The sequence below is a fragment of the Aotus nancymaae genome, unplaced genomic scaffold, assembly GCF_030222135.1.
Source record: "Aotus nancymaae isolate 86718 unplaced genomic scaffold, 86718_ANA_hifiasm-v0.15.2.pri h1tg000011l, whole genome shotgun sequence".
Taxonomy (NCBI): Eukaryota; Metazoa; Chordata; class Mammalia; order Primates; family Aotidae; genus Aotus; species Aotus nancymaae.
In genome coordinates this window covers 79,605,668-79,622,067 of record NW_026988422.1, presented here as the reverse complement: position 1 = coordinate 79,622,067, position 16,400 = coordinate 79,605,668, and the positions used below count along the sequence as shown (strand labels likewise).

The 16,400-nt window shown below is 47.7% G+C and overlaps 1 protein-coding gene across 2 annotated transcripts; it reads right to left on the bottom strand.

Annotated features, from left to right (window-relative positions):
* Nucleotides 1-446: 446 nt before the first annotated feature.
* Nucleotides 447-10,909, bottom strand: BDKRB1 (bradykinin receptor B1). 2 transcript variants are annotated; one of them, XM_012471281.3, is made up of 2 exons: nucleotides 9,889-10,909; nucleotides 447-1,533 (listed from the first exon to the last, which is right to left on the bottom strand). In XM_012471281.3, exon 2 carries the CDS (start codon nucleotides 1,528-1,530, stop codon nucleotides 466-468), a length of 1,065 nt encoding a protein of 354 aa, XP_012326704.1. In that variant the 5' UTR covers nucleotides 1,531-1,533; nucleotides 9,889-10,909; the 3' UTR covers nucleotides 447-465. The 2 variants fall into 2 exon arrangements, with proteins under 2 accessions (XP_012326704.1, XP_012326705.1); XM_012471282.2 differs by lacking the exon at nucleotides 9,889-10,909 and adding an exon at nucleotides 8,942-9,516.
* Between the last annotated feature and the right edge of the window lie 5,491 nt (nucleotides 10,910-16,400).

The window sequence follows — 16,400 nt, the reverse complement described above, 5'->3', positions numbered from 1 at the left end:
CTGGAGGCCAGAAATCCTCCATGTTTCCCTGGCTGAAGTCAACGAGTTGGCAGGACCCATTTCTTCTGGAGGCTCCAGGGAAGGATCGATTTCCTTGCCCTTTCCAGCCTCTCTCTAGAGGGTGCCTGCAATCCTTGGCTCATAGCAGCCGCCCTCAATTCCTCTGGCCTCTTTCACAGTCACATCTCCTGTCACATCTCCTGACTCTGAGCCTCCTGCCTCCCTCCTATAAGGACCCTTGTGATTACATTAGGCCCACCTGGATAATTCAGGCTCATCTCCCCATCTCAAAACTTTAGTTGGTAACAGCTGTAAAGTCCCCTTTATCATATAAAGTAACATTCGTAAAGTCCAGGAATTAGGTAACCCCCAACCTATGGGAGTAACTATTTAGCCTATCACAATAGCATTTATTATGTCACAAAGAATTGATAAGAACGCCAAGATTCTTGGTTCAATGCTGTTTTAATTCCGCCAGAAAAGTTGGAAGATTTCTTTCCTATGGGATGAAGACATTGGAGCAAGACTTTTAGGGGTGCACTGTTTATAAAGTTCCCAGACCTTGGTCCTGAAGAGCCGGCCCACAAAGACATAAATCACTGGATTCAGGGAGCTGTTGATGAAAGCAAAGAAGTTGGTCAGTTGCAGGCCCAGGTCGATGAAGTCTTCCCAGAAGCAGCCTCGGACTGCTTGCACCTGGAATAAGAATTCCAGGAAGGCAAAGAAATGGTAAGGGGCCCAGCAGACCAGGAAGGCGGCCACGAGCGTGAGGATCAGCGCCGTGGTCTTGCCGTCCTTACGGCCCCCGCACCCTGGACCGCTGGCTTCCTTCCGCCCTCGCAGGGAGGCCAGGATGTGGTAGTTGAAGAAGATGATCGCAGCCAGTGGTAGGAGGAAACCCAGAATGTTTAACTCCACGATCCTTGCAAAGTGCCAGGCCTCATGGGGGAGGAGCAGGATGCAGGCGGTGATGTTCAGATCTGGGACGGCTTTGAGGGATCGCAGCAGGAATGTGGGGATACTCAAGAGGCCCCCCACAACCCAGATGAGCATGCAGGTAACCTGGGCCTGCCTCCGCCGCTGCCGCCTCCGACTGGCCATAGGATACACCAGTACGCGGTAGCGGTCCTGGCTGATGGCCACCACCAGGAAGATGCTGGTGAACAAATTGGCCTTGATGACCCCGTTGATGACACGGCAGAGGAGGGCCCCGAAAGGCCAGTTAAACTGGTTCCAGATATTCTCTGCCCAGAAGGGCAAGCCCAAGACAAACACCAGATCAGAGGCCGCCAGGTTGGCCAGGTAGATTTCTGCCACGTTCAGTCGCCGCCGGGGCAGGAGGAAGACCGACAGGACAAAAAGGTTTCCCAGGAGGCCGAAGAGGCAGATGGAGATGATCAATGGCGGCAGCACTCTGTGCAGCAGGTCCCAGGCTTCTGGAGCGTTGTCACAGGCTGTAGCATTTTGAGGGGAGAGCTGGCTCTGGTTGGAGGACTGGAGCTGTAGAGGGGCCCAGGTTGCCGTGTACATGACCTGAAATGAACAGTAGGTAGGATACAACAGGAAGTGGCAGGCTACGGCTTATGAGCCAAACCAGACTGTCACCTACGGACAATAAAGTTTTATTGGCACGGAGCCACACGCATTCATGGACGCATTATCTACGGCCTGCGTTCATGCTACAAGGGTGAGCCGAGTGCTTGCAATGCAGACTGTCTGGTTTGCAAAGCTGAAGATATTTACCATCTGTTCCTACAGAGGAAAAGTTTGCTGACCTCTGGTTTAAAGCGTGGTGCCTGAGTCCAAATCCTGGTACAACCACTCAGTGTGAGCTACTAAGACACATTGATTTTTACTTTCCTTTTTAAACACTGGAGAGAATTGGGTCTTTCTTGTGGGATCATGGGAGGGCTGGTGAAAGAATCTATGGGGTGCTTACCTGGCTGCCTGGCATAGAGAAAAGACTTTGGAAAGTAGTGATTAGTCTTAGTAACAACGGTACCATTATTAATTATTACTAGCGTTTTAACAGGCATTTAATGAGCACCTACTTCATGTCAGCACCTCACCAGGCACTGGAGATGTGCAGGACAGAGCAGCCCCAGCCTCATGGGGCTGCAGACATGGAGGCAGAGGTCATGGCTTGAGATAGAAGTGTGGGAGGCCTGGGAACAGCAAAGGGAGCTGACCTGTTGGGGGCTGGGACCAGTGCGGTGGACCGGGTGGGGACAATGCTAGGAGCTTCCTCTTATGGCTTGAAAAACATGAGCATGGCCAGGTGTGGTGACTTAACACCTAAAATCTCAGCTCTTTGGGAGGCCAAGGCGGGTGGATCAGATGAACCCAAGAGTTCAAGGGCAGCCTGGGCAACACAGTGAAATCCTGTCTTTACAAAAAATACAAAAATTAGCCAGGCATGGTGGTGCATGCCTGTGGTCCTAGCAACTCAAGGGGCTGAGGTGTGAGGATCGTCTGAGCCTGGAAGGTCGAGGCTGCGGTGAGCCGTGATTATGCCACAGCACTCCAGCCTGGGCCGACAGAAAAACTGAGACCCTGTCTCCAAAAAAAAAAAAAAAAAGAAAAGAAAAAGGAAAACATAAATAATAAAATAAGGCTAACAACGAACACTTGCTAGATGGCATTAACGGTCTCTGTGTTTCAGGCACCATTCTAAGTGTTTCACATTTGAGTATTTTCTCATTTAATCTTCCTGGCAGCCATACAAGGTGGGGGCCATTGTCATCTCCAGTTAGCCAATTAGAAAATTGAGTGCTGAGAGCCCAAGTCACCTGAGGTCACCCAGCTGGTCAAAAAATCCTGGATTTAAACCCAGGCAGTCTGATTTGAGAGCCTGATAGTCTGTGCTTCCGTCTGCTCTCTTCCGCTGCACCTGTACCCAACTGGTGAACGGCGAAGCCAGGCTCAGAGAAGTTAACCAGCTTGTCAGAGAAGACCTAGCTGGTGATTACAGGGCTACACTAGGAACCCTGGTCTGCATGGACCCCAGAGGCTGTGCTCACAGCCATGTGGCTGACTGGCCTCCCACGCTTGCCGGAGGAGCCAGAGCTGGTGGGTACGGTGTACGCTATGAACCTTGGTCTGCACATACCCCACAGCTCAAGTTCATATCCTGACCTGCCTCCTATGCTCTCATGCTGAGTTACACCAGGAGAGGGATAGAAAACTCTGTTTCTTTCCTCAGGGAAGACTGTGTCTTCCAGCCCTCTGTGGTCCCAGGAGGGGTAGGTCACATCCTGTGCTCGTGGCTTTGTAGCCTCCTGTCAGCAAAACCTCCCACAGCCAACTCAGGGACCCACAAAATCCTATCTGCAGAGTGAGCAGCTGCCTACACTGTGGGATTTCTGGGGTTCCAGATAAGCTTCAGAGCCTAAACACTCTTCCCCAACTTGGATAGGTTAATATACACCCAGAGCTTAGCAGGGTTTCTGACTCCTCATCAGCACACGGCAAACGTTAGCTGTCACCATCATGATCGTTATCACCGGGTGACCTCTGAGATTCCTTCAACCGCACAAAGCCTCACAGATACCAACGAAAGATATCGTGTAGCAGAGAATTAATCTTCGAAGAGCACATTTGGCTGTGTAACCTCGGGCAAGTCAGTTTACGTCTCTGAGCCTGACTTTCCTTATCTAAGGGAGACATGATGACCTCAAGAGGCCCTTCTAGCTGTGACATTCTGTTGTCACTCACATGGAGTTATTCACACTGGGGTATAATTCACTGGTTTCTCCAGTCATGTATTTGCTGAGCAAGTATTTACTGAGAATGTAATATGTGCCAGGCACTGTTCTAGGTATTTAGGACATAGCAGTGAATACAGCAGGCAAAAATCCCGGCTCTCAGTGTGTATATAAGCCTAGTGGGAGAAAGAATTGATAAACAACACTCACACTAAATAAACATGCTGGCGAGCGACAGCTGGGAAGAGTAGCAGTGCAGGTGGTGAGAGGTGATCAGACCCTAGATGCGTTCTGAAGGTACTAACACCACGATTTTCAGTTGGATCCAGGTGGGAGAAAGGAGGAATTGGACAATGCCAAAGCTTTTGGACTGAACACCCGGAAGTATGAAGTTGTCATCAGCCGAAAGGAAGATGGCAGAATGAAGATGAAGCAGGTTTTTGTGTGTAGGGCGGGAGATCAGGAGTTCAACTTTGGAATTGCTAAGGTTGAGATGCAAATTGGACATCACGTGGAGACGTCCGGTAGGCAATGAGATAGACAAGTTTGGTATTCAGGGACGAGATTTGGGATGAGGAGACGTAACTTGCAGTTGTAATCACAGGAATGGCATTTAAAGCCACAAGTCTGGATGAAATCACCAAGGGAGAGAGAGTAGATAGAACAGCAGAAGCTGCAGAGTTGCCGGCTGACAGATTAGCAGAGACACGGCAAATCACGGTTTGGTGGTTGTCCGTGGCACACAGCAGCTGAGCAGTCCCTGCCTAGAACATATGGAGGAAGCTGGAGGCTCTTGTTAAAATAGTTTGGTCATTTTTTGCAGGGCATAAATCCAAAACTATGTTTATTTTATCATTTGGCAATACTTAAAGAATTTGCAATAAACTCTTTTGGAGTGATGAGCTAAAAAACAAATGTTTAATCGAAATTTAAGCACTGCACTTCTGTTGCTCAAGGAAGTTGTTGATGAGCAGATAGATTGCACAGAATGTTTACTGACATTTGCATCACTATGGGGGCTGCAGCAACTTCACTGATTGCAAGAAAACCTGACACGGAGCTGCTACTTTAGAAATGAGTAATATTAAGAACATCGCACCCTAAGACCTGGGTCTCATCTGTGTAGCTGTAAAAGATGCTGTTATACGATCATTCTGGGAGGCATGACTTTTCCCTTAGATCAAACGACTGTTCTTTAAGTTAACTCAGCTCACATTTAGTTCCAGCTTTTCTTGTGCATGTGCAACAGTGGAAGTGATGGCTGACTGTGCTCTGGTTCCAAAAGAACAACATTGTAAGTAAAACGGTGCCAGCTCAACACCAGTATCCTCAGACTTTTCAGACAGAAAAACCTGTTAGTTCCAATCACAGTTCCTTCTTTCATCCAGCTCATGGAAGCAAAGCTGGGCTTTGGGACATTCATTCTGGCAAAGTGAAACAACTGACTTTTTTGTGAATTGTTTCAATTTTCCACATTGGGAATAAAGTCATTGCATTTTTGTGAGGATAAAACACAAATTTTGGTGGAGTCCAGTGTCGTGGTAACAATAATATTCCTACTAAATTAAGACACCAATGAAACAGAAATGTGATTGGAATAGGTCCTGGTGCACACACATTATGTTATTGCATATAAATAAGTGTCAATATTCTATAAATTGAAATAGATGTACCTGACAAAATTTACGAAATGTTAAGACATGCACAGATTTACTGAACTACAAACTTGTTGTGATAAAGTTGTTCATGAAGTCTTTTGAAAAACTAGTCTTTCACATGTGTTTTCTCTTTTATTTTCCATTATCGGCTACTAAACAGTGTGTGAAAACAGATCTCTAAATTTTTGTTGAATTTTGCTCCAAATCAGTTGGAAATTTTAAGTTATTCAATGGATAGAGCACCAAAACATCAGCTTTCGAAGTTTTAGTGGGACTATAATTATTGAAAACAAAGCTGGTATGCAGAAAAATTATAAAATGTATCAGAAAATTATCAAAATCCAATGCTGTACAAGACTTAATTCTGAAATCCTATAATGAGCTCTGGAATATTTCAGTTTGTGGGAAGAAACTTTTTTTTTTTTTTTTTGAGACGGAGTTTCGCTCTTGATACCCAGGCTGGAGTGCAATGGCGCTATCTCAGCTCACCGCAACCTCCGCCTCCTGGGTTCAGGCAATTCTCCTGCCTCAGCCTCCTGAGTAGCTGGGATTACAGGCACGCGCCACCATGCCCAGCTAATTTTTTGTATTAGTAGAGACGGGGTTTCACCATGTTGACCAGGATGGTCTCGATCTCTTGACCTCGTGATCCACCCGCCTCGGCCTCCCAAAGTGCTGGGATTACAGGCTTGAGCCACCGCGCCCGGCCAAGAAACTTTTTAACGTATAAATTCATGTTCTGTACGGAAATGAGATGAAGTTGAGAAAACCTATGATTTGCAGTATCTAAATTTGACAAACGTTCAAAACTTATAAATAGGTACAAAAGCTTGAATCTTGTGAAAAAAAAATATATTTGTGGGCTGGGCGCAGTGGCTCATGCTTGTAATCCCAGCACTTTGGGAAGCCGAGGCTGGTGGATCACCTGAGGTCAGGAGTTCAAGACGAGCCTGGCCAACATGGTGAAACCTCATCTTTACTACAAATACAAAAATTAGCTGAGTGTGGTGGCAGGCACCTGTAATCCCAGCTACTTGAGAGGCTGAGGCAGGAGAATCACTTGAACCCGGGAGGCAGAGGTTGCGGTGGGCCAAGATCACACCACTGTGTACCCCAGCCTGGGTGACTGAGTGAGACTCCATCTTAAAAAACAAAACAAAACAAAACCTTGTGGAAGAAAGGAAGCCTGAACTAAGGCAAAAAGACAGCACCTGTGAAAATATCTGATCTAAAATATTTTTGCAATTTCATATGCAAAGAATTGGATTGGAGAACAGCCTCTGCCTGGCAGAATTTGCTGAGAGCTTATCGCTCAGCACCTGCAGAGGGAACATTTTCTCAATATATTATGGTCCAAGAGAAGAGTCAACTGAAGGCACTAATTTAAATTTGTTAATTGTAAAACTTGTGGAAAAAAGATTTCAGGCAATTACATGGAAAAATTAAAAATAACAAGACCACATTGACAAAAATACTTGCGAATTTTTGGGAAAAATGCCAATGACGTGGTGTCAGTCAGACACAAGAAACCGCAGCATGTGAATATGCAGCAAGAACAATGATTTTGTTTATCTTATTTTTAAATATTCAGTTAATTAACAAAAAATGTTTTATTTTGCTTTAATATATGTAGATATATATATACACATTTATACATATATTTAAAGAGTTTTTGTCTAGAACTACTTAATAACATCATCAATATAATAAACCATTTTATTGGTCTTTTTTCCCTCTCTTCCTTCCCTCCCTTCCCTCCCTCCCTCTCTCCCTCACTTCCTCCCTTCCTCCCTCACTTCCTCCCTCCCATCCTGCTTCCCTCCCTCTCTCCTTCCTCCCATTCTCCCTTCCTTCCTTCTTCCCTCCCTCCCATACTCCTTTCCTTCCTCCCTTCCTTCCTTCCTCCCATACTCCCTTCCTCCCTTTCATCCTTCCTCCCTCCCTCCCATCTGCTTCCCTCCCTCTCTTTCTCCCATCCTCCCTCCCTCCCTCTTTCCTTCCCTCCCTCTCTCCTTCCCCATCCTCCCTCCCTCCCTTCCCTCCTCTCTTCTTCCCTCCCTCCCTCCCTCTCATCCTCCTTCCTTCCCATGCTGCTTCCCTCCCTCTCTCCTTCCTCCCATCCTCCCTCCCTTCCTTCCTCCCTTCCCCCCTCCCTCCTTCCTTCCTCCTTCCCTCCTTCCTTCCTCCCTCCATCCCATACTCCCTTCCTTCCTCCCTCCCATCCTCCCTTCTTCCTCCCTCCCTCCTATCCTCCCTCCCTTCCTCCCTCCCTCCTTCCCACCCTGCTACCCTCCTTCTCTCCTTTCTCCCATCCTCCCTCCCTCCCTCTTTCCTTCTCTCCCTCTCCATCCTCCCTCCCTCCCTTCCCTCCTCTCTTCCTCCCTCCCTCTCATCCTCCCTCCTTCCCATGCTGCTTCCCTCCCTCTCTCCTTCCTCCCATCCTCCCTCCCTCCCTCTCTCCTTCCTCCCATCCTCCCTCCCTCCCTCTCTCCTTCCTCCCATCCTCCCTCCCTTCCTTCCTCCTTCCCTCCTTCCTTCCTCCCTCCCATCCTCCCTTCCTTCCTCCCTCCCATCCTCCCTTCCTTCCTCCCTCCCATACTCCCTTCCTTCCTCCCTCTCATCCTCTCTTCCTTCCTCCCTCCCTCCCTCCTATCCTCCCTCCCTTCCTCCCTCCCTCCTTCCCACCCTGCTTCTCTCCCTCTCTCCTTTCTCCCATCCTCCCTCCTTCCCATTTTCCTTCTCTCTCTCTCCCCCATCCTCCCTCCCACCCTTTCTTCCCTTCTTCCTTCCTCCCTCCTTCCCTCTCATCCTCCCTCCTTCCCATCCTGCTTCCCTCCGTCTCTCCTTCCTCCCATCCTCCCTCCCTTCCTCCCTCCCTCTTTCCTTCTTTCCTTCTTCTCTCTACCTACACTTATTTTGGGGGGACATAGTTTTTGACTGTTGGGGTGCCCTGGCAGTGTGCACAGCACATGGTTTGGCCATCCCTCTCCTAGCTACCTCTGATGAGGTCTATGGTGATAGAAGCTGGCAGGTGGGAATCTGTGGAACTGTCCTGTGATCGATTGGGTTTTCTCAGGGAGAAAGAAGGAGAGGTCCTGACCTGGGGTGGAGAGGCTGGGGCACTGAGGGTTTGAGAAGAGATGGGAGGGTGTTGAGCACGATAAAGTTTGGCTGTGTCCCCACCCAAATCTCATCTTCCCACGTGTTGTGTGAGGGACTCAGTGGGAGATAATTGAATCATGGGGGCAGATAACCAAGCCAGGCCAATACCTGGATTTTAGCTCAGCCAGACTGAGTTTGAACTTCTGACCTCCAGAACTGTAAGATAATAACTTGCATTGTTTTAAGCCAGCAAGTTTGTGCTAATTAATTACAGCAGCTGTAGGAAACCAGCACAGGGGGTGAGGCTGCACCCTGCCCGGACGCCAGAGATGACCAGCTATGCAGAAATTTTAACTCCAATCTGATCGAGTCAGTGGACACCACCCCGATCCCCAGGACCGGGAGGTGGCTGGGGCCACTGCAGCCACAGCGTGTGTCTGCTCATGTGGGGTTTATTTTAAAAGGGACTGTCCTCACCTGCTGCTGTCTGTGTTTATAAGGTTGGCCAGAGAGGAGAAATCTTCCTTTGCCAGTTTTTATCTTTAGCTCTGATATTTGCCTGGAACATAGTAGGTGCTCAATAAACAGTATCTACAGATATTGTTAGTAATATGTGATCTTATTTGAGAGATGACAATTCTGTAATTCCTGTATGGTATTTTCTGAATTCTGAGTATTTTAACCTTCTCTATGAGAGAGTGTGACTTTCTTCAACAAATTAGTTAATTCTTCAAATTAACTTCAATTTCAACAGCACGATGATGATAAAGGCATTGGAAATACAGTCATAGATGTTAAAGACCATCAGTGCGGTCACATAATAAAATGCTACTTTCAAGACACAAAGAACCCAACCAGTTATTGCTCTTATCAAATATTGTAAGCCATCCCAGAGAGACTAATTTAATTTTTATGAATGGGAATTTGCAGGCTGTAACTGGTCAGAGTCCACGCAAGCTCCGGTGGCTGCATTCAGCCCTGACAAGTTTCACTTGATCTTGGTAGGAGGAGCTACTGGAACCTTCCCAACCGTTCTAAAACCTGTCCCTCCTCCTTCTGTTCTGGAAAAGCAATTAAGACCCAAACTAGGCATGAAATAAAAGTCTCTTAAATTAATTGAGAATTATTTTTAAAATGTTCCCTCACAGAAGCAGAAAATTTTGCCAATAGGTAGGTATAAAAGGAAGTTTTGTTTTGTTTTGTTTGTTTGGAGACGGAGTCTCACTCTGTTGCCAGGCTGGAGTGTTGTGGCGCGATCTTGGCTCACTACAACTTCCGCCTCCCGAGTTCAAGCAATTCTCCTGCCTCAGCCTCCTGAGTAGCTGTGACTATGGGCAAAAGGAAGTTTTTTGTTTTTCTAAGAGACACAGATTTCCTCTTATATTGTACTCTCATTAAAAAAAAAAAGGTGGTCATATACTTACTCAGGCCGCAAATGAAGGTGTTCACAACTTTAGTTGGGTTTTCTGATGGTGAGAGCTGCCTTCAGAGGTGTTTTCTCTTCTGAGAAGCTCTGTGGAAATGTGGCTTTAAATTATATAACCTCTGCCCTGATGATGTCATTGTGGAGATTGCTGTAAAAGTGAGTCTTTCGGGACTCACTCCAAGTGGATTTGGAAGGAGCACTCCATTCTCATTTCACTTTGCACTTTAGGGATGATGAGATTATTCAGCTACCGTCTCCCCCTTTACTTCCATAACATCTGTGGAGGCTCCCAATCCCGCCCAAGACCTGTATGCTGATAAACGTGCCCTAAGACATGTTTTGGCATCGCCAACTTGCCCCAAGGCTTGCAAAGTCTCGGTGAACATTGAGAGATGGCTTTTGCTCCCTTCACTCTTGGCTCCTGAATGTCTGGGCTCTGCAGCAGCTTTTGTGGGAGCCACTTTGAATGGTCTCTTTTGAATTTTGTTTGTGAAAGATACATCGCCAAGAATCCATAAGCGTGAACCTATTACACAAACAGAGAGCTAGGAAAATGTTTGACTCACGCAATGTTCAGAGTTGAGTAAGATCAGACACATTTTTTCCTAATCTTCCTTGGCGGCTCTGCAAATATAAATCTGCATGGGTCAACTTGAACTACTCAGGACCACATGTTTCAGACAGTAAGACATTTTTGGCTTTGAGAATCAGCTGGCAAGATTCTCCAACTGAAGGCCCCTTACCTGCCATCTTGAAAATTAAGATCTTTCCAGGAGCGCCCCTACATGTAGAAGAACTCACTCATGCCAGAATGCAGGGCTTCGAGTCTGACTTCCGAAAAGGTGATCCCCGAGATGTATGGAACAGAAGGTGTCACCTCCGTCTTTCGAATCTTGCCTTTTCTTTGTGTTCCCTTTTTCTGCTAGTGACATCTCAGAGGCAGCCAATTGCACTTCAGATTTTCCTGCTGTTTTCTCCTGTTGCTGAAGACCTTGAAATTGTGGAAGCAGCGGGAGGCAACGGCAATCCAAGGCTCAGTAGTGGATGTACATTTCAGGGAAGAAGCTGGAATTGCCTTAGAGGATGGTTCCTTCCTATCAGGAGAGACCTCCTGGGTGGGATTTTTAATATAAAAACATTGTTAATAGGCAAGCATCTTCCATCATGCTGGGAATAGATCTGAACCAGAGGAAGGCTCCAAATCTTAGCCTTTCCTGTTATTTAGTAATGTAGGTGTGGGTCTCTCCAGCCTGTGGCTGGCTTATTCTCCCTTCAATATGAGTTTAGACTGGACTGTTTCTGAGAAGCATTTGTTCTTAGGAGATGTCTCCCTGTTTATTCACCCAGGAGTGCATACAAGGCCAGTTCTGCCAGGAAGAGCACATGCAGGTCTGATCTCTGCTTTGCCTCTTGCTGGAAGACAGGCTGTGAAGAGAGCTAGCCCGAGTGAGCTGGATTTCGGAGATGTGTCTGGCTGCCTTGCCAAGGTGGTGGCGGGTGGAATGGAAAGTTCTTTAAGAAGACCCATGTTTCCTCTTGTGGCTCAACCTGATGGGAAGTGGGAGGCAGGCCTGGGCTCAGGGGAGCAGAGGGTCCCCTACTGTCTCTGGGGCCAAGGGCAGGGGGAAGTGACCCCAAATCTGTAAAAGAAAAGCAGTCCCTATAACATGGCAGAAGACAGCAGGGGACTAAGAAGTGGGAAAGCACTGAGGACCCTCTGTTGAGGCTTCACTTGCCTTTTCTGAATTGAGTTTCGTTTGTAATTCCCACAGCCTTCATAAGGTTTGGTTAAACCTTAGAGTCCGATGTGCGCTGTGCTTGAAGTCCTCGGGTACTTGGGGGAAGAGGTGGCCATGGAGGATAAAGGGCTGCCTCTGGAAAGAGAAGACAGGCCAACCTTCCTTGGGGTGACCTTAATATCCATGGGGCGTCCTTAATATCCATGGGGCAGACAGGTCAAACTTCCCTGGGGTGTCCTTAATACCAGTGAAGGGGCACTCTGGGCATGCTGGACTCCCTGTAGTATGCCTGCGCTTGGACCATACTGGATGTGTATTCAAGGGAAGGTGAGTCTGGAGTTTGAGGCCCTTGGGGACATGTAGTCCCCAGTGCCCACTGTGACATCAAGGGCCACTTTCCAGTTCTCTAGTCGCTCACTGCTGGAGTTATTTTCTCCTTTACTTTTCTAGTCATATCCAGCATGTTCTTCAAAATGCAAGATTCTAGTACATGTCACCTAGCACACCTCTACAAATAGCACCCAGATGCTAAGCATCTCCACGGTTCATTCTTAGTCCTTACACAACATCTGATGTCTCCAGTGTTCTCCCAGTTGTAGACAAAGGAAAGAAAGCCACAGCTGGGCAGAGTTCTTGCCAGTATGAAGGGCAGCATCCTCACAGTGCTCCAGCTCATGTCCTTTCACCTCCGACCAAGGCTGTTGGCTGTCACACCTTTCTTCTCATCACTGGGTTTAGAAACTCATGCAACGTACGTTCAAGTCTGCAACCAAGGACTCTAAACCAATCTCCTAGCTTTCTGAATTCTTTCCTTCAGTCTATCCTTCTGCTGGATCAATATTCTGGAAACACCTGGATTTTGTCACATCACAGGACAATGGCCCAACCTCTTGGAATTTATGAGCTACCCCATAGTCTTGCTGTAACACCCAGAGCCACCTCCACCTTCCATGCTGAGTGAGTGACTAATGGGCTCTGAGTGCATCCTGCCTGTGAAATGACCTTCCCCTCCTCAGTGCTCATTCATCACTCAAGTCCCGGTGTAATCCTCTGCTCTTCTCTAAGCACGGGGTCTGAGTGCTTTCCCCTGTATTCTGCAAACACATATGGAGCACCCACCTGGTGTCAGGCGAATGCCACCCTAGAAGAGCATGCGTGTCTGGCACACAGGAAGTGGGGAATGGATGGGGTGAGCAGAGAGTGTCAAAGTGTAAGGGGGATAAGCAGAAAATCCTAAATGTACGTTTAGCAAAGCACAAATGCTTGGGGACCTACAGGATTACAGTGTGGACACGAGCACGTCCTAGGCATTCAGCCAGCTCCAGGGGCTGCCCTGGCCTGAGTCGATGGCCTGGCAGCCAGCCCAGAAGTGAAGGGGCCTGGGTGCTGGCTCTGGGGTCGGAAGGTGCCCACTTAGCAGAAAAAGCTCCACTGGGCCAGGGGTTCCGTGGGCCAGGAAAGTTAAAAAAAATCCATACGAAACTCCCCGCTCTTGTGTGGCCCTGCTTTGGGAGTTGAAGGCCTTCTCGCCCCGGGCAGAGCAGGGGCTCAGGGGCTCACCAAACCCTCCTCCTTAGGAGACTCGGGAATCCCAGGAGCGCACACGCGCTCAGAAGGGACTTGTACCAGGATAGTCGGCTGCATTTCTCTGTCTCCTAAAGCCGAAGCCAGGCCGTGTCTCTTCTCCAACTCCTCTGTTGTTCTGCCTCAGGCCCAGGAAAATACCAAGATCTGACGTCGGCAAGGCCGCACATGCGCAGACCTAGCTTCTCCCAGGGCACATGCGCAGAGCCCGCTGTCTCCCAGCGTACATGTGCAGACCTGTCTCCTAGAGCACCCTTCTCATGGTACCTGACTACCCTGGCCTCCTCGAGCTGTGTTTTTTGTTTTTTGAGACGGGGTCCTGCTGTGTCACTCAGGCTGGTCTCAATTTCCTGGAGGCTTAAGCCATCCTCCTGCCTCGGCCTCCCAAAATGCTGAGATTACAGGCACCCCCCCATTACACCCAGCCTTTCCTCTGTCTGTTTTGAATGTGCCACCTCTTCTCCTACCTCAGGGCCTTTGCACTGTCCATTCCCCTGCACAGAGTGCCATCCCATTGAGAGGCCCATGCTTGCTCCCCCAGGTCCTTCTGGTCCTCACCAATCCCCTCTTGTCAGAGAGCCCTTCCCTGAAATAACCTCTCCTCCTCTTGCCCTGCTCCACTGCTCTTCACAGCCCTATCGCCACCTGCTCCACCAGGCAATGGATTGATCTCTTTTGATTAGGATCATCTTCCCTACTGCTACTACAGGGCTCATATGTAGCAGGTGCTCAAATATTTGCTGAGTGTATTCATAACTCTATTTATATATAAGAATAGCAGCAGCTTGTCTTATGTCAACAAACATGTCCCAAACCCCTTGTGGGGCCCAGGCCCTGTTTGGGCACCAGGATGCACAGATGACCACAGTTCTCCCCCTGCCCACTTAAGGAGCTCTTGGGATGGCTGAGGACAAGGACAAGCTGACATCCGGTGACAATGTGTTGTAGAAAGCAGAGTGGCAATGAAGTTCTGAGACTGTGTCTGAGTGTGAGGTTTGAAAAAAAATGAGTTCTGCTCAAGGTGGAGTGGGATGGGTAATTTATATGTCATGCTGACTGGGTCATGGGGTGCCCAGATATTTGGTTAAAAATGGTTTTGGGGGTGTCCATGAGGGTGTTGAACCTTCATAGGTTAATTGAAATGATTACTCTTTGAACTGGTAGACTGAGTAAGGCGGGTTGTCTTCCCTAACATGGTGGGTGGCATCCAACCTGTCGGATGCCTGAACACAATGAAAAGGAGAAGCAAGGGAGAATTCGTTCTCTCTGTCTGGCTGTTTTCGAGATGAGACATCTGTCTTCTCCTGCCTTCTCATTGGCCGCCTGGATCTTTGGCCTTCAGACTCCCACTGGAACTACATCACTGGTCCTCCTGGGTCTCCAGCTTGCAGAGAGCAGATGGTGGGATTGCCCAGCCTCCATAATCACATGAACCAATTCCTTATGACACATCCATCTATATTTATCTATTTTCTGTTGGTTATGTTTCTCTAGAGAACTTTGACTATTATGCAGAGTTGGGGAAGAATTCATGGCAGAGGGATATTTAAACTGGGTTTTCAGGGCTGAATAGGAGTTTGGAAGGCAAGCAAGCTGAGAAAACCATCGTAGGTGGAGGGACCAGCATGTGTATTATAAACACACACATGTTCATAAGCCTTTGTGGAAGGCTCACTTGGAACTTGGAGTCAGAAAGCCCGGGTTCAAGCCCCATACCCCAATTACTCACTCTATGTATGAATATTCCATATCCCCAAGCCTCCAGCAGGCCCTGTGCAGCTCTTGGTTTGGTTCAGGGAGGAGAGCTGAATGATAGTTTCAGCCCAGAGTAACAGTGCTTTGAGAGAGCAGGTGTAGAAAGTTTTGCAGCTCACAGAAGCAATCTCCGTTTACCCATACTTGGACGTTTTGTGGCTCTAGCATGGGGACCAACATGATTTATGCTAAAGATAAATGCTCAGAGCAGATGGAGCTCACCTGCAGGGCTTCCAGGAGAGAACCGGGGCCCTGGCAGTCCTGGAATGCTCTGGTCCTGCCTGCTTCTGAGAGTTGTTGTGAGGATCAAATAACTGTGTGGGAAATGTCAGTATCGCGCTATATAGATGTTCCCAGTAAGATGAATAGATACATGTTGATGCATCTTTTCTCAGTTTTATGACCTTTCTCTCTTAATCTGGCAGCAAGTGCCATACGGAAAAGCTCTTACATCATTTTTCGATCAGCTTAGATGCCTAGTTAACCCATGTGTACAGCAAAGAATGGGGGCATGGAATAAGATGTTTTCCTTAGAAACCAGTAGTTCTTTATGATGTTTTAAAGAGATGGAATTGGATTACCATATTATAAAGTTGATGCTGTGAGCATTTATCTTTCACATAAATCATGTTGGTCCCCACGATGGGGATGAAGAACTCTGGGTCCAGGGAAACTGAAATTGCTTCTGTGAGTTGCAGAACTCTGAGTATAGGAAACTGAAATTGCTGAAGATAACCACACCTTTTCTTGAAGACCTGTGGTCATTCTTGACTGTCCCAGCCCTCATGGGGGCTACAGACTTGAGATAGAGACAGACTAACAGAAACCTGTATATAATTGTGATTGTGAGTTCTGTGAAGAAACAGAACAGGATGCAGTGGTCCTCAAAACAGAAGGGCATGAAGCTCTGTACAGCAGTTTCCCTTTAGCCACAGAGAAAACGTTCCAAGACCCCATCCATTCAGTGGATGCCTGAAAACGCAGATAGTACTGAACCTTATAACACTATGCTTTTTTCTATATAGCAATAGTGGGTAGCTTATGCAGTGTGGATACATTAGACAAAGGGATAACTCATGTCCCAAGTGGGACAAAGCAGGATGGGGTGAGGTTTCATCACACTACTCAGAAGGGTGCGTAATTTAAAACGTATTCATTGTTTATTTCTGGAATTTTCCATTTAATATTTTCAGACCTGTATTGGCCACAGGTAACTGAAACCATGGTAAGGGGGGACTACTGTACTTTGGGAGGTCAGGGAGACGGCGAGCAAATCTGATTGCAAAAGCAAGTCCCTGGTCCTTAAGGTCTGATTTGGAAGTCTGGGTGGGCAAGTGTTGGGTGTGGAGCTGCCTCAGCAGGGTGGACACCCTAGCTCTGTCACTGCTGAGAAGGTGAATCTGGAGCATTTTCAGTTCCACCTTCTGGAGCC